A 25,787-nucleotide genomic window follows, 5' to 3' on the forward strand; every position below is an offset into this window, starting at 1 on the left:
AAAAAATCTGAGATTTTATATTCAGGCCTATGTCAAGTAAGACAAGCTAAAAAACGTTAATTAGCACCTATAGTAACTAGCAATTAGTAAAAGCAGAAGAATTGACTTTCAGTCTGTATCATCCATACTTTACCTTGGACCACCTAATTGCGTTTGGCCCACCAAACAAGTTGACCTTTCCCAAAGACTGCAAAGTAAGGCCCATATAAGGCCAGTCTTAATTTGAGCCTTTCTGGTCCTGCTAAAATTTGCAAAGGTGTTGCCGCCTTTGATGTAGTTGACCTTTTTAGAAAGCGGAGGAGGAACGGAAAAGCTGTGAACAAGGTGTCATGGCTTGATGGTGTCTTGTTAAAAAGATGCGAGAAAAAACGCCCTTGTCTGAGGAGGAGGTGCTGAGACACAGTGATGGTCGGCAACGAGCTCTTGCTCTTCCCCGTTACTTCCTGTCAAAAAATAAATGACTCTTCCTCCCAGCGATGTTGCCCGAGTCCCAGCGATCGCGCGCTATTCTGCATGGACTGCAAGATTGTGCTTAGGAGTTGATGTCCCAGAAGTATTAAGGCTTTGAAAAACTCAATACCAGACTTTGTTTTGTTTTTTTTTCTTCAAAACTACCGATGAGATGTAAGTGATGTAAGATGTCTGATGTAAGAGCAGTAGTAAAGCTTCACATATCCACAAAGAAGCGCAATCTATGTCAAAATATCGAAAGAAATGGTGTGAAAGAATCGGCCTGGTATTGATTTTGTTTTCAACCCAGTGGATATGTTTAGCTTTTACAGTGCGAGAGGGATGGTTCACAAAGAGGCATCAAAATATTACCATCAAAATATATTTTTACAAGATAGTCGGATTATTTTGATATTGATATCAAAGTTTAACGAGGGAAATTAAGTCTTTTTTTTTTCTAAGTAAATTTAAAAAAATACAATATGATTTTATTATTTTTTTTTTTATTCTGGAAAAGTTGCCTTTATTCTCTTGGGAAAAAAAGGGATTATATTCTTGAAAAAAAATGTTTTTTGTTCTCATTTAAAAAACTTCATGCAGGGATCGATGTCACAGCTTTTAAATTTTAATGAGTAATCGGTTTGTTATGCTTGTTTTTATTGACACGACAATTCACTTCATTAAATCCGATATTCATTGCAAATTATTTTTATCAGACGACCCCAGTTTGAGAACCCCAATTTGAAAGGGAAAGTCAACCATAAACATTTCTTGACAATAATATGTTATATGTGACCTCACTAGTCTACACATGACATTCTGATTAATATTTCATTTGTGGAATATGAGTTATGCAGCAAAATGCAGCCGTTTTTATCCATCTCAGGCGGCGGCCATTTTGCCGCTTGCTGTCAACTGAAAATGACATCATAGTTGCTCAGGGCTCAGGCAACGACCAATCACAGCTCACATTTCTCTGATTGTGATTGGTTGTTAGCTGAGACCTGAGCAACTGTGATGTCATTTTCACTCAACAGCAAGTGGCAAAATGGCCGCCTTCTGATATTGATCAAAACTGTTGGATTTTGCTGCTTAACTCATATTCCACTAATGCGATATTAACCAGAATACTGTGTTTAGACCATATTATTTTCAAGAATTCTTTGGGGGGGTGGGGGGGGGTTGACTTCCTTTAAGCGATATCTCATACTCGAATGCTCTGTGAACCAAACCTCCCGCATATCCTGTTACTGGGAGTCATTAAGGATACGTGGTTGGCGCTAGCTGCAGTTAATGAAGCCAAATGGTCGCCACGGCGAGCACCAGCGACGGCCCAATGGTGGAAGCCAGCGAGGCGGCCAGCAGCCGGCCGTGGTTGACCAGCTTGAACGAGATGACCTCCACCTTGAACCCGTCCTCGGTGGCCATGCAGCGGAAGACGCCCTCCCTTAGGGGCGTGTCCACCGCCGGCCCCAGGACGCAGAAGTCGCCGGAGAAGAGGCATGGGTAGTTCTTGACGCAGTTGTCCTTCTCCCAGCGGTAGGTGGCGTGGAAGGAACGCACCGGGCAGGGCAGGAAGACGGAGGTGTTGGATGGCACCAACACTTCCTTGGGGGAGGTGCGACGCAGCTTGAGGGCTGTTGAAGGACAGGTGGAGAAAAGTTGTTCTATGCTCGCTTGTTGTGATACTGGCCATGGTTTAACCTATGAGTCATTAAGTGTGAAATTAACAGAGGTGGGAGTAAGTCATGAGTACATTTGCAGCCTTAACCTTTCAAACGTCAAGCAAGTCACGTCCCCACTGTGTTCTTCATTTCTCGATGGTCCTTTTTATTGAACACACAACCAGCTTGAAGCTTAGTTAATGTTTGACCAGCCATCTTTTTTTCTAAACAGTGAATTTAATATGCAACATTTGTATGTTGACATTTACTTTCCCCCAACGCATAGTCCTTGAATCCAAATCTAGTTATCGTTAGAGCTCCCTCCATTATACTTGCTTCATGAGGTTTGGCTACTCACAAAAAAAAAAAAAATCTTTAAAAAAAACACATGATTTTCATAATTAGAAAACAAGTACGTCAAGTCGAATCTCATGAATACCAAGTCAACTTTCATACGTTTTAGCTAAGCACGTGCCAATTGGTGACTTAATTTATGTCGGACTTGAGTCAAGTCATGTGACTTGAGTCCTTAACATCTGGGAATTGCACAACCAAGTCAAGCTTTTGTGATCTGCCTATTTACAAAACAATGTTTGTGGGCTAGCCATTCTGTGATATAGCAGTGGGGCTAATTTACATAAATTAGAAATTACCACCCCGGCGCTGAGTTTCATCCCTAGCATTTTGACCTCGGCCAGCCTTGCCGGCCCCATCAGACCTGACCACGCCTGCTACCACGGAGCTCTGCCACTGACGCTGATTGGTTTATTTTGCTGTCAGTACTTTAAGTGGATCAACGAGCTGCTCCCTCTAAATTGTGGGCTGGTCTCTTGGGGCAAAATGGATGAAAATAAGAATGGAATAGCACTGCATTTTCCCGAAAAGATGCCGGCCCACCGGGCATCTGCCCTAATGTCAGATGGCCAGTCCAGCTCTGGCCATGACTTGGCATCTAGGCTGGATGAAGATCCATTTAGTCCGTTCCGTCGTTCATTTTCGCAAGGCCAAATAGGGCATAAAACACGCTGTAAATCTTGGTTCTCGCTGTATTTTGACTTGTAACAATCATGCTATTAAGACACCCGGGAACTGATTTAAATCTGTTAAAAATGCATAAGTTAGCTCTACTCTTCCTCTCTTAATCATTCACCCACTCATTTTGTATGGCTGACAGCTAAAGACCTACGGAACTTCAACTAAAAAAAAATTTATTTTTATTTTTTGTACTTATCACCTGAAAACAGGAGCAATATTTTCCCCTTTAGCTTGAACAATGGCCTGCTATTTGTAAGGATAGCTCATTAATTGCTTTGCCTGCTCCGAACAGGCTTTTCGGGCATAATAAAGTCATTGAGTTGAAGAAAATGCAGTAAAGCAATTAGACCGTCTTTGCTGCATAAATACACAGACTCTCTCTGCCAGTTACTGGGGCTGCAGTGCATCAATTTACAACAGGAGGACTGAAAGCCGTCAATAAAACGGGTTGTTAAGCTGTAAAATAAGAACAACACCGAGTTTATGCGCCAAAGTTGCGGTAAGAAAAAAGACAGATTTCTGGGAAGTGACACAAGACGTCATTACTGTAAGAGAGTCCTCAGTCTCTGCCAAACCTAGATTGTGGGGAAAAAATGATAAGAGCGAGGAGATGCTTGTCAACACCATTGGCGGTTACAGTTGCATTCTGGACTCTGAAGTTGGCTTCCATGGAAGAAATTCTCCAGCCCGCAGCTTTTTAGGACTCGGTTCAATTAAGTGATAGTCATCTTTGGACCGCTGGTTTAATTAAGATACAGAGAGCAGCGGAGAGCAGATAAAGGCCTCACCAGCAGCCTCCCCGCAAACCGACGAGTTGGATTGGTCCAGATTCTGAATGAGCATCCTGTTAGGAGAGAACACACAGAGGACAGATTGCTCTTAAAACGCTCTTTGCAAGCAATTAGGAGCCTGCAAGTGTTCTTTATGTGTACAATAAAACATGCAAAGGATACTACAGCGTCAACAAATTTGCTTATTACCGTCTTTCATAGCAGGTAAACACTCGTAAAGCGCTGCGTGCACATTTCAAATGTGGACTATTACAAGGAGAGCAGAACAAATGGTAGCTGTAGAGTTTAGGAGGAGTTCTGGTGGAGTAAAAAGGTTCATTTGTACTACTAGACATTTAGTCGACATTGAAAACGTTATCGGCTAATTCCTAAGTTTTCACCCTCCCATGTTTCAGGGGTCTTTTGAGTCGTGCTTTATCTGGTCCCTCGCCTAAGACCCTTTCATGGTAAATGCTACTTCATTTATATAGCGCTTTTCCACCTTACAAGGCCCTCAAAGCACTTTACATTCGATCGAACCCTGAGCCTCTGGGTGTCACGATGCGTCCACGGAACGGCGTGGTGACTGTCGATGTGTGGCGTGGAGGACCCAAAATGCAGGAAGGCAGGAGAACCACGGCAGGAGTGCGGGTTAGACCGTTATGTTTTATTGTACAAACTCAAAATCAAAATGACAGCACAAACTCCGGGGGTGACCGTGACAATGGCAATGATCCCACAAGGGACTGATCACCACCCGGGAATTAAATGCACCCACACTAATTAGGGGATTAGTCACACCTGGGGCCAGGCACAAGTGGCTGAGGGCCCGGATTGGTCAGCCTGCGGAAGGGCAGGCATCCACTCAGGACCAATCGGGACCCTCAACCAAAGCCAGCTCTACCCAGACATGACACTGGGTGGGGAGACGACCACTCTACCACTGAGCCACGCCCCCCGCCCCCACACTCCACCCTAACCCCCCCTAAAGCCCCAGACGGCTCAAGGAGGGTCAGTACTTATTAGTATAAAATTTACTTTTTTTTTTTTAATTTTTCATCCCTTTAGGATACAGTGTGCATAATACACAGCTCATGAAACAACCTCAAAGTATTTTTTTTATATTGTATATTCTCAGTGCCACCTTTCTTTTTATTGCTAATTGTACAGTTTTCCAACAGAGACGTTCCTTCTTCTAAGTTCTTAAAACATAATTCTTCCCTGCGGGCAATAGAGAAACTGCTCAAAATCAAAATGGCGGCATTCATTTCCTCCATTGGAGTGCAGTAAGCCATTAAACGGCCATTTTCGGAAACTTAAGAATATGAAATTGCGCCATTGTCCTAGAATGAAACCCATTGTTCACAAATTGTATGATTCAATCATGGAAATAACAAGGGATTAGCTCTAAGGCTAAAATATGAATGGTGTTTACATATATTTAGCAAAAAGGGACATATTTCCAAGTGGAAATATTTGTTCTTATTATTCTGTGAATTTATTTATTTTTTTCTGGAGAGCTCAGTATTGTTCATTCGGTAATTTTACCGATTTGACATGTCATCATCATTGCTCTGCTTTCTTTTTTTTCTCCTTTTTTTTTGTATGTGCGTGCGTGCAAGTGTGTGTGTATTCATTAGTTCACCTAAAACCTGTGAAATTCTGTGAATTTTGATGGCGCCATCATTTCTGGTCTCTCGGTTGGAAAGCGACAGACTGTTGTTGCCAACATACCCGGACGTGACGTTATATCCTGGCGGGATCGCGATGCACCTCCTCCTGGCCTTGTCCCAGCCGCAATACGGGTCCCGGGAGAGGATGCAGTCGCGGCACGTGTCGCCATAGCGACCGCAGTCGGCCAGCGGCAGCCGCTGGACCTCCATCGCCGTAGCGACGTACAAGTGACCCTACGGCAAAAAAACGGTTTTGAAATTCATTGGATTTCTAATCAAAATAAGAGCTGTCTTGTTTTCAGACGGGAATCCTGTCTCGATTCTCTGCCTGGTTTAAAATGGTTTCTTTGTGAAGTCTATAACAGAATACCAAGTAGCCTCATCAATCTCTATGAGAGCATAAATTATTGATTCGCAAGACACGTAGCGCTGGCGTTGTGCGTACCTTTTGGGGGTTGATGGCCATGTTGAGGACGGGCCCCTCGTTGCGGAACATGGAGTACTGGGAGACGATAAACACTCCTTCGCTGCTGTGAAGAACTTTGAGGACTTTTCCTTGCTCTGTTGGCAAAGATAAAGCAGACGAAATCTGAAATCTTTGGACCGCCTCCACTCGTAGGGTGGGCTGCCGGGTCAAAACCAATAAAGCGCGAAAAAGGTGGAAACGGAGCTTTGGTTGAAAATGTGAGCACACTGTCGGAACGCCACCACAAATACAGAAACTGACCCAGTTTTCGTGGCGCTGATGACGAGAATAAAGATTAGTGGTGAAGCGTTTTATATGAGTGGATTTTATCCTTGCAGATTTGTAGCGGCAAATACTCCCACAGGGAATATTTGTGTAGCCCATCCTTTTTTCTTTTTTTTTTTCTTCCGACAATGAGGCCCTTTCATCACATTCCCAGCACGGTTCGTCTTAGTTTTGCTGTCCTTTACTTCTTTTCCTCCAACTTCAAAGCCTCTTTTGTCAAAGATAACGTGACTCATTTCATCTGGTTTATTCTATGAGATGGTCTATTTCCAGCTCTGTTATCAAGACAGTGGATCAGCACCAACATGGCAGCAGCAGCAGCAGCAGCAAGCGGCACTGCGGGATGAAAACGGGTGACAGTGCACAACTTCAGCTGCTGAGTGGACACAATCGTTTTTTTTTTTGTCTTATAACAGTCTTTATTTGAAAGCTTGCACTCTTGGAGAAAAAAGGACAAAAAATTGTGCTGGGGTTTATCTTGGCCAGGCACTTGACACAAAAGTTGAAGATAAATTTCTTGGGTGACGGCCATCTGACTGGAGTGAGCAAAAACTGTGGCTACCGCTGATGATAGTTCGGGTCAAGAATTCATGAGGATGGCAGAAAAAACATGGATAGTGCCAATAATAACCCTGAAATTGCAGACCCTCCAAACTCATTTAGGTGAGCACTGTGGGAGCATTTTGGCGACCCGGCTGAAAATAGAGATGGAAATCGCGTAGTCGACAAGACTCAGATCTGTTTGTTGTAAGTGCTTCAAAAATAAAAAATGTCCCCAAGTAACGTCAAACATGCTAGTGCATCTTCAAAGGCACCATCTCAAAATGAATTTAAGTGGGCCATGGGAAAAAAACAGCCATTTGTCTACTTTGACTCGTATCAGAAATCAAGATTAACAGTAACAGCAATGGTGCATGGTTTGTAATTAGAGTCTTAAATATGTCAAATATTAGCAACCAAATTGATTTCAGCACTTTGAGTTGTATTTTATGTGTAAAAAGTGCTAATAAAGTTTTATTTGATTTGACTTCATCAGTCATTTTTAAATGGTTCTAAAAAACATTTTTTCTGGGAAAATAAAAAGATGGATAAATATGAGTTAATGTGAACCTTTTCCTTTATTGTTCACCCAATTAGTCGCCTATCCACTTAACTCATTTACTGCCATAAATTCGTTAAAAAAAAAATTGGGGACGACAGGCGATTAACATTTTTAATTGTAATTAATCGCATGACTTCACTAGTTAACTCATGATTAATCACAAATGTTATATCTGTTCTAAATTTTCTAAGTTTCTAAAATTTTCTGAATTTTTGACGTCTATAGCCGTCAATGGTAGTGAATGATTTTTTTTTTTTTAAGAAAAGAAAACATTGAAAATTTGGGGGCGTCCGGCGATTAAAATTTTTAATCATAATTAACGAAAAAAATATATGGTTCTAAATTCTGCCAATGGATACCTTGATAGCCGACTTGTGAAAGAAAGCTGGAGCTGTTCTGATGATTTTGATGCAGTTTGTTTCTGCGTGAACATTTATGTAAAAAAAAAAAAAAAAAAAAAAAACTCTCCAAAGAGATTGCATTTTAGACGTAGAAAAGGTTGAACCAGTTGCCTTGGAGTCCAATGATTAGGCCCATCAGTGTCGATTGAATTTTGATTGATTTTGATGCCCTCCTACTGTCACCCTGTTTTTGGCGGCGCGACTGCTTGCTGCTCTATTCAATTTCTTGCTCGCTACCCAATCGTCCTCGTAGACGTGAACGTTCTCGAGCTGCTGTGAAAGGCACAGAAGTCGAGAAGGCGACAGGAGAGCACTCTCGTCCTCCTTCACACGTCAATATGCTCCACTTTCTTTTTGAGGCCATCAGGTCGCTGCCACACTTAATTCCGCCGACGGCGAGAGGCCGTTGCATCTTTCGGTCTCAAATTGTTTTTTTCTTTCACTATTTTTAGCCGCTCATATTGGACTGACAGCGCTGTGAATTTGCTTGCAGAGACTCTAAACCGATAGATGTGACATCTCCTGTGAACGCGAGAGCGGCGAGAGAGTCGTGCACACATATGACTTGTGATGGTTGCCATGGCGATCTCCCTCAGGCGCTAGGCAATTTTTGGAGGACCTTCTCGGAGCGACGGCAGCTGCGCGGCGTGCATGTTTGATCACGGTGAAATGAAATATCTTAGTGCTCGCGCTACAATTGATGTTTGGAAGGATTCTAAATGTCATGGACAAATGATGACTTATTAATTAAAAGAACTGCTCTGTTCTTCCACCATTTAATCTGTGCTGTTGAGCGTTTGATTTATTTATTTTTTTTGAATTCGTGCCAGGTATACTCTTTCACACTGAGCTGGTGGCAGTCGTGGTTGTTTACGATCGAGGGACTAGAGATGATGTCTTTTTGAAGTAAAATAGCGGTTGAACGTTAGCATGAAGGACATCTAAAATAACATGAACTTTTTTTTCTGAACGACCGAAGAGTTTTTGTTCAACTGCTTTTTTTCCGATAAAACATGAAAGAATCTAATCTAATTTTGTCTTGAGTTCTTAACCAGAACTGGCACCAGGTTTATTCTCCCCAAAAAGCAACCACCTGCAGAATATCGACGCTACCTGTTCCGAGGTAAAGGACACTGTAGTGCTCGTCGTTGACGGCCAGGACGATGTCCGCAACGGTGTGTGTGATTTGGTCGTCCATGGGAAGGTCCAGCGGGGCCACACCCACCGGCCGGATCACGTCCTCGATTTCCGGGTGGTAGCGGATCACGCCCAGGTTTTTGAGGTCATTTCCTCCTGCCGAGGAATTCTTTCGACCACACTGTGAGGAAAAACAACCGAATGTGAACCAGCTGGAGTGGAAGGATGCCAATTATAACCCTAAACAGAAAAAAATCATTGTTTCGACTCTAACCCAGGTTTTAATCTCATTATGAAACCGTAATTTGAAACCCTAACCCTTGTTTGGAAACCTAATCCAGGCTTTAATCCCTAGATAGAAACCCCAAACCTAGATTGAAACTCTTACTCTACCTTAAAAAAAAACTATTGCAAAACCCTAACCCCGGCAAAGTCATTGTGACTTCTTTTATTTTGAACACACTTTGAGAAAAAGGACTGAACAAGACCAGCTGGAACGGAAGGATAACCGGATTTGGACGAATTGTTCAACTGCAAATCCTTACCATACCAGGTCGACTTCCGATGAAGGAGTTGCTGTAGCCTTTCAGCTTGGACGTAGAAAAGGCCTGGTCGATGTCTTCAATGGAGTAGGCGCAGATCACAGTTCTGCCCCTGGAAAACAAAGTCCACATGATAAATTGTTGGTACATATTATGCTTGTACCACTGGTAAAAAACTGCCTGGTTGATGTAAAGTTCTGATGGGAACTTTCACCGGTTCTTTTATCTTTAATGCTCGCTATACTACCAATAACAACCAGCTGTGGAGGCTTTTCTGCTGGATGCGGAAGAAGGTCTATTCTATTCAAAATTGTTTCTACTCTTATAATGTCACCCACACGAGGGACGGCTGGGTTTCAACCAGAAAAATGTGCCAGAGTGCAGACGTTTAGTGACTCCACTAAACTTGAGCTTTTGACAAAAACGTATATCTCCCCCAGAACTGAACTGGCTTTTTTTTTCTCTCCCTCTGGAGAGCTCAGTATTGTTCATTCGGTAATTTTACCGATTTGACATGTCATCATCATTGCTCTCTTTTTTTTATTTTATTTTTTTTATTGTGTATGTGTGTATTCATTAGTTCACCTAAAACCTATTAAAAAATCCCATACCGTTCACCTAAACCGAACACTTCCAGCCAGAGTCGTGAGGCTGTCAGGAGACCCGAGGAAGGACCAAAGAAAAGAAAGGAAAGTAAAATCCAGCACCGACCAAACACCACCCACCGGGCCACCAACCAGAGTCCTTCACCAACCCCAGAAACATCTAAATTGAACTGAACTGGCTTAATGATCAGTTCGTTGACAGACGATCAAACATTGAAGAGATTGAGTTTGCGTTCCGGCTCACCAGGCATTGGAAAAGAGGCCGTACATGACGCCAGCCCGCTTGTCCTGCGCGGTCAGAACCACTGCCTGCTTCATGTTGTTGTACTGCTGCTGGGTGTTTCCGGCGCCGCACATGACGCGCGCCTTCATGAAGGTGGTCCACGAGTCGGCCAGCAAGTTCTTGATCCCGCCCTCATCCGCCTGTGCAGAAAGAAAAGATTGAGGTCTGACACTACATTGCAGAGTTGTCGAAGATCTAGAACTGTTGTTCTAAAGCTGGTAATATTGCTATCATGCGAATTTGCGAATGCTGAACAACGAATGTATGACTGATTATGTTTTTGTCCTTGAAAAGATTCTGACCTTTTCTTAAGAGTACAACTTCATTCTCATGAAATTATAGATTATTTTCTTTAAAAAAATATATATATATGTTTGACTTCCTTGAGGATCACGAGGGCCTCCTTGGAAAAATTTCTCCTCTTGATCCAAAAGGTTTGAGAACCCCATTTTCGAACATTCCAATGATATCACGCGACAGAGGTTCTGATTGGGCGCCGGGATCCGTGTTTACCGTGCAGATACGGCCGATGCGGGCCCGATACGGCTCCTCGTCCACTCGGGCGGTCTTGTTGATCTCACTGAAGAAGAAATAGATCTCCTCCTTGTACTTGAGCGAAGACGGGATGATGGCGGCTCCGGCAAACTGAGGGTCTGAATGGCCAGATGGAAACATGAGATGCTGACCGGAACCAAAAGCACAAACTATTTTTTGGGTTGTTAGCCTAAACTAGGCTTCCAAGACTCATTTGAAACTGTAATACTGGCATGAAAATATGCTGTGGAATTCTAATTTTAAAAAATAAGCAGAAATTTACAACAGTACTTTGAAACCCTTCATTTTATTTATTTTTTTATTTTATTATTATTATTTTTTTTTTTTCATTTTTTTTTTCTGTTTTCTGAAACCCTTATTATTGGGGCAATTTTGTGATTTGAGATAAAATTGCCATTATAGTTCCGACCAATCATATTTTTTCACCATTGGCTAATACTTCTGACAAGAATTTTTAACCGAACCGTAAACCAAATGACTCTCGTTTTCCGCGCGACTCCTCCTACTTACTCAGCAACCAAATGTTCTCCGTCTTCAGGAGCTTCTGGGGACCAAAGGTGCGGCGGATGGAGCCGACGTGGCCGCCTACCGCCGACATGGCCGAATATAGACTCCCATCTGAGAGGAGAACAACAGCAGCAGCAGGTAAGGAAAGGCCAAAATGGAGCCTGATGGATGATTGAGGATGCGGAGAGAGAACATTAAACACAGACGCAAGGCAGAAGCCCTCGGGGGCCTAAACGCAATAAAGATGAAGTAGAGGAGAAACAGCCAGGATGAAGGCAGCAAGCAGGCTGACAGCCACTAACACACATCAGCTCCTTTTTCAGCTTTGTTTCCATAGCGATCCTCATTAACCCCGGAGAAGCCCACGGGGTCAAATTTGGCCCCTATAAATTCTGCTACTCAAATAACAAAGACCTCTTTTTTTTTTTCCAGCAGTGATTTTGTCCCTGTGTTCTTGTTTCCATTGGCCAAAGTGTGTTTGTACATTCAAAATCCAGTTCTAAAATGCAAGTTTTTGTTATTCAGATTTTTCGAAATGATACCCCTAAATCCCAAAAGGGTCAAATTTCGCCCTAATCCTAAATTAGGGAATAAAGGGTTAAAATTGAAAAAAAAACATATATTTTGGTGTTCAGTGAATTTATAGCAGTCATTTAATGTATAATTCATAATTTTCCAAAGAAGAAAAGGGTTCTTGGGTTCTCCAGGGTTAAACCTGGACTAATTAAGACCCCATTAACTCAGCTACTGCCCTATGAGAGGTGGCAAGTACGGGATGATGACGTCATGCAACCAAAAATCTCATCAAGGTTCATTCTCCACTTTCTGCTAAAATGCAATTGTCCTACTAGTTTCAAGGATCTCAACTAAATGCTCAAGGGGTCGACCATAAGTGTCACTTTTGTTGTTCAGTCCCCTTCATGCTACTCAATGAAGACGTTTCTATTCGCCACCCTAACGGCTTAATCAGATGATCGTTACGGGAGGTTCTGATTAGAAGCTCGGCCACACACTTGTCCCATCGATCTCCTATTTACCGAGTGCGTGAGAAAAGGGGGGGGGGGAAAAGTCCCTCTGTGTCAGAAGGTTGAACAAACTATTTAATGGCAGCCGCCCGGAAGGTTGCTTACTTCTACAAATGAGATATTTTCAATAATTCGGCCAATTTATAGAGGATTTCGGACTCATCCGTCTGCTACCGTCACTCGACCGTTACACTCTGGGCAGCTTGCGAAAATTCAGGCCAAACGAGCCGACACATAAAGTACAAAAAATAAGATGGTGGTGGATGAGAATAGCGGCTAGCCTTGTTAGCATCTGTCATGCCAGCGGTACCTCGAGACTCTCGGCAAAGAACGAGGGCACTGAAGAACTCTATCTTCGTCGCCCAAATGTTACGATATGTCTAAAAATGAACAGCCAACAACTGTGTGCTAATTAGAACGCCACAAAACTTGTAAGATGGGGGCATTCGTATGTCAAGGGCAGGCACCGCTGCATAGTGGAGTCTTTTCTACATATTCTCAGTTGAACCATGTACTGGATGCCAGAAAGATCGAGTACACAGCTGTGGAGCCTTTTTCTCGTAATATGCGGAAGAAGGTCTGATCTGTCCAAAATGGTTTCTACTCTTATACTGTCTTGGCTGCACGTGACAATGTTGGACCCGATGGTCTTAACTGGTTTTAACTAGATAAGAGTGCCAGAGTGCAAATAGATAGGAAGGCGCCAAGCCAGGACGGGTCACAACGAGCTAGCCTAACCTAGCTCAAGTCACCTATCTAATCATTAACTCATTCACTGCCATTGACGGCTATAGACGTAAAAAAATATTTTATAATATATTTGATTATATTATACTATTTCTATTAGTTTAACATTTTTTCATTTCATTTTTTTTTTACATTTATAACAGATATCAAATTTGTGATTGAGTCAACTATTGAAGTCATGCGATTAATTACGATCTGTCGCCTGTCTGACGCCCCTATCTTATTTTATTTTTAATTAGGGGCGTCAGGCGATTACATTTTTTAATTGTTATTAATGCCATGACTTCACTAGTTAACTAACGATTTCTAAGTGTACGATAATTTTTTTTCTAGGTTTTCATACTCTTGTTAACAAAAAAGGAAAACAATGTTAAGCTAATAGAAATAGTTTAAATGAATTTTTGACGTCTATAGCCGTCAATGGCAGTGAATGAGTTAATTAAGAGGCCTAATCTAACAGATAAACAAAATCTCTGTCAGTAATAGTGGACCCCAGAAGGTGTCTTTCTTTACCAAACATGATTTTGTTGCCTATATTTTACCAGGCATCTTTCCACTGTTTGCTGCCCGTTGCCTTCATGGGCAGACGAAACATCAGGGAAATGAAAACCATCCTATGCTGTTGTGTACAAAGAAATCTTAATGGTCTGTTTCTACAAAAGACCATTTAACCCTCCCTTCCATGATATTGTTCCGTTAATGTGTGGGAAATGACCCGCCTGGAGCACGAAAATGTGTTGACCTTGCGAGACTGATGAGGAACAACTGCGCTTTATTCGCTCCAGCGGACGAACATAAACGTTTTGAATACGAGGCTGCGCACGCCGAGTGTGACGCACACACGCTGGTTTACCTGCGGGCAGGCTGATGGACTTCTGCGAAGGGTACTGCGGGGAAATGTCGGAGGGCGACGCGATCTGCCCGACACCCTGGACGTCGGTCAGCACCGTGTCGTTAACCTGCACGCACATACGTTTGTCAGGAGCCATTTTCACGGCCTTGGAACCCGTGACAAAAGTCGGTCAGGCGGATGTTTAACTGGTCTCCGTCGCTTACCAGCATCCAGCAGCGAGGACTGCCGGCGTTCGTCCCGCACACGATGAAGGTGTCGTTGACTTTTTCAATGACCGTGATGAAGTTGTCACACTCCAGCTACAAGGCAAAGACATAAATAACACAAGTGAGACGAGGAACCCAGGACCAAAAGTAGAGGCGAGGATGCAAACATGAAGATTCCATCCGCTGGGGGCTCGACGGATTGAAGTCGAGCCAGAAAACTGTTGCTCCATTTTCTATGGGGCTTGTCCTCATTAGAGTCGCCAGCTGATTGGGTGAGAGGCGGGGTACGCCCTGGAATAGTCGCCAGCCAATCACAGGTTGTTTTTCACCAAATATGATGTTGGATGGGTTAACATCACCATCAGGAAATCCCTGACATACTTTTCTTTGGTCCTTCCTCGGGTCTCCTGACGGCCTCACAACTCTGGCTGGCAGTGTTCGGTTTAGGTGAACGGTATGGGATTTTTTAAGGGGTTTTAGGTGAACTAATGAATACAAAATTTAAAAAATTAAAATTAAAATTAAAAAAAAACATTAAAAAAAAAAAAAAAGAGAGCAATGATGATGACATGTCAAATCGGTAAAATTACCGAATGAACAATACTGAGCTCTCCAGAAAAAAAAAATAATAATAAAAAAAAGGAAATCCCTGACATACTTTTCTTTGGTCCTTCCTCGGGTCTCCTGACGGCCTCACGACTCTGGCTGGAAGTGTTCGGTTTAGGTGAACGGTATGGGATTTTTTAAATGGGTTTTAGGTGAACTAATGAATACAAAATAAAAATTTAAATTTAAATTAAAATAAAAATAATAATACAATTTTTTAAAAAAGAGAGCAATGATGATGACATGTCAAATCGGTAAAATTACCAAATGAACAATACTGAGATCTCCAGAAAAAAAAAAAATAATAAAAAAAAGGAAATCCCTAACATACTTTTCTTTGGTCCTTCCTCGGGTCTCCTGACGGCCTCACGACTCTGGCTGGAAGTGTTCGGTTTAGGTGAACGGTATGGGATTTTTAAGGGGTTTTAGGTGAACTAATGAATACAAAATAAATAAATTAAAATTAAAATTAAAAAAATAAAATAAAATTTTAAAAAGAGAGCAATGATGATGACATGTCAAATCGGTAAAATTACCGAAAGAACAATACTGAGCTCTCCAGAAAAAAGGAAATCCCTAACATGCAAGAGTCCATTTGTGGCTCATTACCTCCACCAAGGAAGATCTTTTGTATCTTGGCTTTCAAGCGCATCACAAAAGACATCCGCTAACGCTAGCTGACAAACAAGCCTAAATCCTCACTCAGCCGGCAGCGAATTTACCAAACAAACTCCTCTAGCAATAACAGTGAAAAAAGAAAGACAATTAGGATGTGTTGCGGTTGATCATCAACGTATTCATTGTCATCTTGCAAACTGACACCGGCATGCTCCTTTCCCTTCCTCAAGTGGGCCCACCTCCCGACTCATCTAATCACAGAATCACAAATCACGCTCAGACACCTTCAGTGCCTCCCAGACAATCTCAATTGATTTAAACTCCAGCAAGAATCTAAATAACACGGCCACTAGCGGGATGACGACAATGCATTATTGCAAAAGTATTAGCTCCTCCTGTACCGTAGCAAGAAGCTACCCTTACAGTTTTATTACCTGACTGGCAGTTTACCATTTTTAACTGTCTGCAAGGCAGTGAAGGTGTTTTTATTAATGGCGAATTAATGACAAATTAATGAAACCTTTAATCCTCTCAAAAGAAAAGAAAAAAGGAAATATTAATGACGTCAACAAATCTGAAGTCATTCAACCCCTATCTTACACACAACCTTAAATTGTCTTTAGGTCTGAATGCTGGATGGCAGAAAAGTCATGAAAAATAAGAAGACAGCAAATTTCCCCAAAACGGACAAAACAGTGCTGACAACAGCGTCTCCTTGGCTGAGGTCACCGAATTCCGGCATCTGACGCTAACATTTGCGATCATTATCGTTTTCCATCTTGGTGGCGGTAGAAGCATGCGAGTAAAACGTGGCACCAACCTCACAGAGCGAAAAAGATTATGATGATGACGAAGATGAATGGAGATGATGAAGATGCACTTTGAGAGAGAGCGCTTCTACCTCGAGGGGCGCCGCCTTCGCCTTGCAGGTGTCGATGGCGGTCTGGTCCGACGGTGCCGGGATCTGTTGGAAGAGCGCCTGGCTTAGTGAGGTGCACTATTTAACTCATTTGCTCCCAAAAACGTATAAAAACGTTCTAGTCTAAATATTGCCATAGTCCCAAAAACGTATTTATACGGTTTTGAGTTGTTTTTTTTTAATGCTAGGGCATACAGAAACAATGGTAGTTATTACAAAAAAACGACCAGCAGGTGGCAGCAGAGCATAAGAGATCAACCAGGGCCATGTTACAACAAGCTCTTCTCCTCAGTGTTTTCAACAGATTTGTGAATAATGATGAAACTTAGCTTAGCTTATATTCTAATGCTAATTACTGCAAAACAGAAACAGATACAAATATCTTTTTTTTTCCTGATGAAAGAAGAGACTTCTTTTGGTAGGTTCCACATTTTTATAAAAATAGAACACAATATTCTGTGGGCCTTGCAAAATCAGTCGAAATCCAGTAAAGCAGCCGGGAGCGAAGGGGGTTGCTTCAGTGAAAATGGCTGGGAGTGAATGAATTATGTCTACTACTAGCAAAGCACTTTACTAGAACTTTATGTCACTAGTAGCACTAGTACGCAATTTTTCAATGTGTAAGCTATTTAAGATTTATTTCGATATTCATTTTAAGGCCACACTAGTGGGACAAAAAGTGTCGCTACCAATGGAAAAAGTTACAATTCAGCGCACTAGTAGAATGACTTTGTCTTACTACTAAAAAATCTTCCTACTACACTACCTGCCTTCCGCTACTTTCTGACATCTCAGCGTTGAACCCGGTGACCCGCCATCACATTTGAGCTGTTTGCTGCATGCCTGCTCTGAAACAAATTCTTTGTACTTGTTTATCTTTGTACATCCTCCACAGCGCTTGGGCACGAACGCACATTAAACACGTAGGAGGCATTTTCTCTCCCCAGCAGCACAAATCTTACTTAAAAAAAAAAAAAGAAATTCTGTACAAGTATCAGAAGCAGGACATGTCCACACGATGGCCGCATCATTAGGTACACAATCTAATCTGATACGACACAAAATTTCTGCCTTAACAACTTTGGCATACTACTAGAAACCATATAAAACCGTGTTTTTGTTGTACCCTTCCAATATGCTTTTAAGGGATACTTGATTAATTTAGCCATTTTCAGCAGAAAGAATATAATATTTTGTCTATAATGAATGTGATAACTTCATTATTCTTCATGTGCAATTTGAAAACACGTTTTGACGTGCTGAGGAAATAGGTAACGACCAATCATGGATCAGTTTGCTAACGTCACATGACCAAACCCAGAAAACAGGTGAATCGTGATTAGTCATTATCGGTTTCCTGAGCACCTGTGATGTCATTTTCGGTCAAACAGCAAGTGGCAAAATGTGTTTTTAAAGGCAAGCTTAAAGCTGTTTATTTGTCACACCCAATCAAAAGCATTCTGTCAAAGTGTTTTAAAAAAACAAAAACGCTACGTTTAAACACCAAAATGCTAAATCAAACAACATATGAAGTTCAGGAGCGTTTTTTTGTGATTCTCAAGAAAAAACACTTTAACTCATTCACTGTCATAAATTTATTTTAAAAAAAAAGATTATTAAAAAATTAGGGAAGACAGGCGATTAAATTTTTTAATTGTAATTTATCGCATGATTTCACGATTAATCACAATTTTTTTGTCGGTTCTAAATGTACAATAAAAAAATTCTAGGTTTTCATACTCTTGTTAACAAAAGTGGGAAAAAATGTTGAACTAATAGAAATAGTTCAAATGAATTTTTGATGTTTATGACCGTCAATGGCAGTGAATGAATAAAAAAAAAAAGATTTTTAAAAATTCGTGGTGTCGAGCGATTAAATTTTTTTATTGTAATTAATCGCATGACTTTACGAGTTAACTCATGATTAATGACAAATTTTATGTAGTTTCTAAATGTACAATAAAAAATATATAGGTTTTCGTACTCTTGTTAAAAAAAGTGGGTAAAAAAATTAACTAATAGAAATAGTTAAAATTATTTTTGGACGTTTATAGCAGTCAATGGCAGCGAATGAGTTAAACTGCTGTTGACAGGCTAATTAGCATAGCTTAGCGACATCAGAGAATGCTGCCGCTTATCCCTGTTTTAGAAATCGTCTCATGTTACACCAAAAGATGACATCAACTAATAAATCCTCTCAAATGTAATCGCTGACAACTTTGGTGGTGGCTGCCATCTTGAAGTCACGTGAACAGAAGATTCACTGTGATTGGCCCCCTGACTTTCTGCCCTCGGCATGTTAGCGTAACGTTTTAGCAAACATTTGGAAGATTCGCCTGATGAGGCAGAAAACACACTTAAATAAATAAATAGTTTAATCATGAAATGCGAATGTCCTACCTGCAGGTCGCGTACGCCTCGGTTGCCGAAGGTGAGCACGTAGATGACAGCCTGACCTCCCACGTAGAGCGTGTCGCTGCCCTCCTGGTGATACATGCTGATGTAGTTCTCGGGTTTGTCGAAGTGGAAGCGAGACGGTTCTGCGGAGGTCGGGACAAAAAATGGTGTCAGACAAGCCAAACAAAAAATAACTTGTCCGAAAGAAGGAGAAGAAAGAAAACATAAATGAGATGGGATTGGTGAAGTCCGCTGTATTAACATGCCAGAAAGAAGAAATAAATAGAAATAAAACATTAATAAAGTCTCATTACGTAGATCCACACTCTTAAGTGTTTGAAGTGCTGCCTCCATCAGTGAAAATGCTTTTATTTTATTTTTCATCCCATTCACTGGGTGCTACTTGTCAGCAAGTAGGAGCCACTCTCCTAGTTGCAACACCCTAGAATGTCAATTAAAAAATGTTAAGACTAGGGGTGGGAATCTTTGAATGTCTCACGATTCCGATTTTTGGGCGTGCGATTCAATTCAGAATCGATTTTCGATTGGAACGATTTTTGATTCAAAATGATTTGATTGACAATGATTTTTGCTTCAATTTATAGATGTTCAAGAAATCGTAATGATCTACTCAAGTCTGACTTGCTAATGCTAATTAGCGCGCTAATCGCAGCACTTTTATCACTCAAAAGAACGTCTCCACGCTGCAAAAAAACAAACAACTTTTATTGGAATAACTTGATCGTGACTTTTTCCTTCTACTCTCTAATGTGGCTACAACTTAACAGTGTATTAGACCGCGTGGAACCACACTGCCCCTAAGTGGCCAAATCGAGTACAACATGAACAGCGCTCCCAATAAAGTCACACACAAACAAAGGGAAGACAGTATAAAATCATTTCAATAAAATCGATTTTGGGACATTTAAAATCGATTCTGAATCGTACTAAATGAGAATCGCGATTCTTATGAGAATCAATGTGGGGTTTTTTTTGCACACCCCTAGTTTTAATTATTATTATTTTTTACGGTAGGTTTTGGTGGACATCATCGGCGAAGACTCATTTAAGTATATGTTCAAATGTATTTTACTTTCATGAGCACTCTAAAAGATGACGATTTGCAAGGCCAGGGAAACATCATCACATCAATCCCAAGACGTCTCATCGTCATCTTTTTTTTTTTTTTTAAATAAAAACCAAAAAAAAAGGAGAGCAATGATGATGTCAAATCGAATGAACAATACTGAGCTTTGCTGAAAAAAAAAAAAGATGACGATGAGACGTCTTGGGATTGATGTGATGATTTTTCCCTGGCCTTGCAAATGAGCACTTCAAAGAGATAAGAAGGAGAACGAATGTTGTGCATTGTGAGCTGCCATTGTTGTCGTATTCATTAAAAATGTAGAATCCTACGTTGTCCTCACAGGAGCGTTTCAGCAGTTAATGAGATTCCCAAGAAAAGCACTCAATTAGCTGGAAGGACAGCAGAGAAAAAGATATTTTCTTTTCATAAATACAAAAGCAGTAATGCACGGGGGACGTTTTATTATGGCCACAATGTAGCAATTGTGCACAGCAAATACTCATTTGTGGCCACAACATAATCAATCTTAAGTATAACGTGATGATTTCATGTGTCATATCAGGATCTTTCAGCCAATCACAGAGTTTCAAAAATACGATAACCGATCCCATCAAAAGATGGAGCGATCTATCTATTTAAATTAAACAGCACGAATAGCGAAAACCCACGTATAATTGACACCAAGAAATGCATGGGGGAAAAGAATAAACCTCCAAAAATCTGATAAACATTGATATAACATGGAGTGTCTTATTTCACAGAGCCGATTAATGACGTCATCGATCGATCGGGCAATTTAAGACATTACAGACTATGACCGATTTTGTTTCAATCAGACCTGTGAAACGAGGAATTTTTAAAAATCAGATGAATCACATTTTAGAATTTTGATTAATCACGATTAATCGCTTATTTAATCGCTTAATATTTTGCCCGCCAAATTTCACACGCTCATCCTCCTCTTTTTCTAATCTGTTATTTACTTGCATCATTTAAAATGAAAAAAATTGAGCAAATATTCTGAATGTCATATCACAAACATTTATTAAATGTTTTCTTTAATGCATGGAGGTATGTTTATTGCTCAAGCACAACCTGTGCTAACTTTAGCGTAACCATCCGCTCATAAAATTAATAGTGTGATTAATCTGCATGACTACATGATTAATGCGATCATTTTTTACGATTCATCAATTCGCTTTTTTTCCAAATTGGCTCTACTTTTTTTTTTTTTTTGATTTTGAGCGCAATTAACATATGACATTGGTATTGTTTTTATCTTTGATGATGCCGTGTCTGTCTTTTCAAGCACGTCTGTTTATTTCTGATTCAATGTCGTGAAAGACGCCAATTGTTATTGCAGAGCCTAAAATCAAGCAAAAATTGTGTCAAAGTGTCATTTGGCAAATAAAGTAATAGTGTACTTGTACAGAGTAACTTGACTTGTGAGTGTTTTGACATACAAGCAATCACTCGGCGACGAGTCAGCGTACAGCTTGGGTCTGTGAAAACCATCCCCTCAAAATAACAGTTGGCAACAAAAGTGAACACACCCCTAAGTGGAAAATCTGCCATTTTGTTGCGGGTTTTTTTCCTTCAAGAGAAAATCTCTTGATATTAATTCAATTCTGCGTTGACTTCCTCCTCAGACGGTCAAGTGAAACCACGTGAGGACTTGCTCCTCACATCTCCTGCTGTTTCTGAAGGCTTCACCTTGTTGTCTGCCTGTCTGGTGAAATTGTGCAGTGCATGTGCGTGCGCGCGCGCGCGCGCGCGTGTTCGTGCTCTGCATTGCAATGACTGTTGACTGGCTTATACGTCATCTTTAGTACCGTGTTTGTCCATGCTTTTATTATTGGGAGGGCGGGGGGGGGGGGGGGGGTTCAGACTTTAGAGGATCCAGCCCACACACACACCAACACGCACACACGTGACGTCACCCCCACCTCTCCTCCATTACGCACCCCCTGCATACATTAGCAAAGATGTGTGAGGCGTAGAAATGTGAGTGGAATAAATAACGACAAAGGGGGTGAATTTTCCACGCAATTTCCCTCGCCCTCAATGCACACAAACGCACGCACGCTCACCCACACACACACGCATTGTCGTGCACGTGCAATTGGTGTTATTTGATGTCTGGTGTTGGTTGCTGCAGTCGCCTGGCTCGTCCCCGCATTGCAGCCCCGCAAGGACGCGGGGAGCAGCGCGCCGCCTCCACGCGCGGCCATATTTCACGTCAAGGGTGCAGCCTCGCTCGCGCGTGTGCGGAGGATGGAGGCTGTGTGTGTGCGCGCGCGCGCGTGATTGACAGGCGTCCCCGTGCGCTAATTGTAAAAGCGCGCACGAAGCAGCCTGCACGCCTCTCGAGGTTCGCGCCAACCTGAGGCAAATCTTCATCATCTGGTGGATTCTTTGCGTCACTGTTGGCTTTTCTTCTTATTTTTTTTTTTAAAGATTTAATTAATTTAGTTGACTTATAACAGCAGCGAGGGGGAGGGGACATGTTAAGGACTAATCCATTTGCGCCCCCCCCCCCCCCCAAAAAAAAAAACGTCCAAATGAGTTTGGACGCTTTGGGCAACGCGTGGATAAAAAAAAAAAGGTTTTAAAAAAGTGGGATTAATGCTTGAAAAAGAAAAATGCAGCTGTGCTTACCGTGAACCACAAATTTCAGCCTGGCCGGCTTTGCCGTCACAACGGCGGCAAAAAGCCCCACGAGGAGGAGGAGGAGGAGGTGATGATGATGATGGAGTGCGTTCATCTTCATGCTCATCGTCGCACAAAACAACTGTCCAAAGACCCCCCCTCCCAAAATTTTTTTTAAAAAAATGGATCAGAAAAATCTACTCCAAGAATCCAATGCGTGTCGGCTTCCTTCCTCGAGGGGTCTGCCGGCGTCCTCAGTTTATCCGACGCTTGCGCGCTGCCGGCCGGCTGATGACTTGGATGAGTCGCGCCGAGAAGAAGAAGAAAAGGAAGCTCCACCTCGGAGCAGCCTGGCAACAATTGGCTGCAACACACACACGCGCGCGCACGCACGCACTTGACAGACACACGTTAGAGACCCACACCACCTGTTGGTGAGCTTTTAACACGTTGGTAACACCGCTAGTGCGCTATGACGTCACTCCTAATCTCCATTTGTGCTTTTTTTTTTTTTTTTTTTATTCAAGCTTTTGCAATGTGGGTAGTTTATTGATTTGGGTGATGAAAGGAGGAATGTAATCTGTCATAAGCGGTCAGAGAAAGCAAAACCTAACCTGAGAACTGACCTAATTCTAACATTTTGTTCCATTTATTCTCAAATGTCTGGTTTCTTTATTTTGCAACATTTTCTCTTGGATGTTGGATTTTTTTTTTCATTTAATTTTTGTCCAATAAGATTTCATTTTAATTTTTTTCCCATTTCAATCATTTGTAAAAAGAAAAAAAGACAAGATAAAACAGTATTCTTCAATGTTAAATAAAAAGGAGCAGAAAGAAGACACGACTTATTTACTCTGCCCACAATGCTCTCTAGAGTTACATTACAATGTAAAGTATTTTTTTTTATATTGTTTTAAACAACATAAACAAAATAAAAATAAAATTGTGTCACAGATTTCAGCTTCAATGTTCTAATCTAGTTAGTTGGTCAGTGCCAGGGCTGGACTGCCACAAAAAAAAATAATAATCAGCCCTGGCATTTTGATTTTAACCCAACAGTGTGTGTTTGGATGTTTCCCTTGTCAATTGCATTAAGAAAAGAGCAAAATATAAATAAAAAAATGAAATGAAATAACCTTTATATATATATATTGGGCCAGTCTCTTCAGGTAAAATGGAGGAAAATAATAATTAAATTGATTAAATTGCACCGCATCTGCACCAAAAGATGCCGGCCCACCGGGCATCTGCCCTAAATGCCACATGGACAGGCCAGCCCTGGTCAGTGCACAACTGCTCCCTGCACAGGCAGCAAAAAGAAAAAAAATTCAAATGTTTTCATGTTATTTAGATATTACTTGTCAACTGCCCCAGATGGCACAGATGCCTGCTTTTGTTTTGCTTTTGCGTTCATATTGAGCCACTGAAGGCCCAGGTATCAAATTCATCGTCACCCCTGTATTTTATGTCTAATTAAAAGCAAGCTAATATGAATTAATATGTAGCCTACTTTGTTGTTGTTGCAGTGGCAAAACTAAAGGTGTTTGCAGTCCTGGAGGCTCTGGAACAAAACTGAGGGGGAACTCCTGACAGGTAGGACAGATTTGGATTGTCATTCCCGTGGTATGATGGAATATAATGTGCCTTGACGCGACTGTTAGCTAAATTTAATTAATTACCTGCTACTGAAGTGAGATCTAATAATAAAAATGACACTTTTTCGATTAATGGAGTGAATCTTATTGTAAAAAAAAAAAAAAAAAGTAGCTTATTGACGTCATTTGTGCTCATAATTGGATGTTAGCATTTTCGCCACCAGATGGCAGCAGCAGCAAGTTTTTGAAAGCTCCAGTTGAGGACTTTGACTCCGCCTACCGCCTCCTCTGATTGGCTGTTGAACTGATTCTTTTTTCTACTATGAGTAATTTGGGACGATTTCATTAGGAAAGAAGACAAAAACTGACTTTTGATTGTTTGTGTCTGTCAGGCAGTATTATTGAACAACTGACAACAAATATGCAGTTTCTGATATACAATCTCATCTAACAAAGAGCTTTAAATGGCCTCTTTAGTCCCATTTATGGTAGGTTTATCATTGCGACACCAAAAAATATTCATTGCCAGGTGAGCTGCATGTACATAAAAAAACATGTTATTTGTCTTTTGTAAATATGTTCTCGTGGCCCGGGAATAACCCGACAGGGATGCCGTCAAGATGCAACGTCATGCGTGGAGGCAGTGCAGCCACTCCGAGGGGGCCAAAGCCACTTTAATCCCGCCCTCGGGCGAGGTGTCTAGTGGGAGCGAGTGCTCGTATTAAAATAGGCGTTACGCGTGGGCCGGCAGACAGACCTACATGACAGATTGAGACAAAAATCCGCACTCCTGCACGTGATCATGGGACCTTTTTTCCATTTTTTCTGGGTTATTCCTGCCCAGTGCTTGAATGTGCTCTCAGTCCGCCGTATCTTCGCCGTCTTAAAGGAGACATACAGTGGTGCCTTGAGATGTGAGTTTCATTCGTTCCACACTTGTAACTCAAAACACTGGTATCTCAGAAATTCTTTCACCACTCAAATGAACAAAAATGCCATTCATCCATTTGCGCCCCCTCCAAAAACGGGTTTTGTCATTTGTTTTAAATATTTAATATAGTACTTTATAAAGAGTGAGATAAATAATTATTATTTTTTTTTTTTGGGAGATCTCAGTATTGATCATTTGAAATGTCATCATCATTGTTCTCCCTTTTTTTTTTTTTTTTTTTTGTATGTGTGTTTGTGCGTGCGTGCGTGCGTCATTTGTTTTAAATATTTAATATAGTACTTTATAAAGAGTGAGATAAATAAATTAAATGTAAAGGATTCAAGCGTTTTTGCCACACATTTTGCTTCAGTTCAATGGCTTTAGTGCTGCTTCTACACTCTAAAAAGAGAATTGTTGATCTAATTTAAGATTAAAAATTGAATTGTTGAGCAATTTAAGAAAATTGCTTCAATTGGTAACACACAATTAAATGAAGTTAATCCAAAGTGCAGACGCGTATTTAGCCCAAATTATATAAAACAATATTTTAGAGTGTGTTTTTTTTTTTTTTTTTTTTTTTATGTGTTCTTTTCAAAATTCATCAAACTTAATATATTCACATTGGATTAACTTAATTCAATTGTGTGTTACAAATCAAGCAAAAGCAAATTGGTCATTC

At 41.1% G+C, this 25,787-nt stretch overlaps 2 protein-coding genes across 4 annotated transcripts in view; one reads left to right on the forward strand and one right to left on the reverse strand.

Annotated features, from left to right (window-relative positions):
• ctsk (cathepsin K) overlaps positions 1 to 25,787 on the forward strand; it is an 83,201-nt gene that overhangs the window by 18,654 nt on the left and 38,760 nt on the right. For all 3 annotated transcript variants that reach the window (XM_077576958.1, XM_077576962.1, XM_077576961.1), the window contains exons 3-4: positions 11,507 to 11,613; positions 24,109 to 24,175. The gene's annotated coding sequence lies outside the window, so the exon portion shown is untranslated. The remainder of the gene's footprint in view (positions 1 to 11,506; positions 11,614 to 24,108; positions 24,176 to 25,787) is intronic.
• LOC144058482 (semaphorin-7A) lies at positions 1,548 to 23,009 on the reverse strand. The gene is made up of 14 exons (XM_077576955.1): positions 22,592 to 23,009; positions 18,850 to 18,989; positions 16,432 to 16,494; positions 14,304 to 14,399; positions 14,101 to 14,206; positions 11,479 to 11,586; positions 10,927 to 11,066; positions 10,375 to 10,553; positions 9,529 to 9,637; positions 8,960 to 9,164; positions 6,038 to 6,153; positions 5,654 to 5,826; positions 3,938 to 3,993; positions 1,548 to 2,087 (listed from the first exon to the last, which is right to left on the reverse strand). Exons 1-14 carry the CDS (start codon positions 22,707 to 22,709, stop codon positions 1,741 to 1,743), a joined length of 1,956 nt encoding a protein of 651 aa, XP_077433081.1. The 5' UTR covers positions 22,710 to 23,009; the 3' UTR covers positions 1,548 to 1,740.

The sequence above is a fragment of the Vanacampus margaritifer genome, chromosome 9 (genome assembly GCF_051991255.1).
Source record: "Vanacampus margaritifer isolate UIUO_Vmar chromosome 9, RoL_Vmar_1.0, whole genome shotgun sequence".
NCBI lineage: Eukaryota > Metazoa > Chordata > Actinopteri > Syngnathiformes > Syngnathidae > Vanacampus > Vanacampus margaritifer.

Excerpts from the sequence above, each read along its gene's own strand:
- LOC144058482 (XM_077576955.1), bottom strand. The coding sequence starts at position 22,709 with ATGAGCATGAAGATGAACGCACTCCATCATCATCATCACCTCCTCCTC. Across the intron at positions 14,400-16,431 it reads CGAAGGCGGCGCCCCTCGAG|CTGGAGTGTGACAACTTCAT; the intron begins GTAGAAGCGCTC and ends TTTGCCTTGTAG. Across the intron at positions 6,154-8,959 it reads TGTCCTTTACCTCGGAACAG|AGCAAGGAAAAGTCCTCAAA; the intron begins GTAGCGTCGATA and ends CTTTGCCAACAG.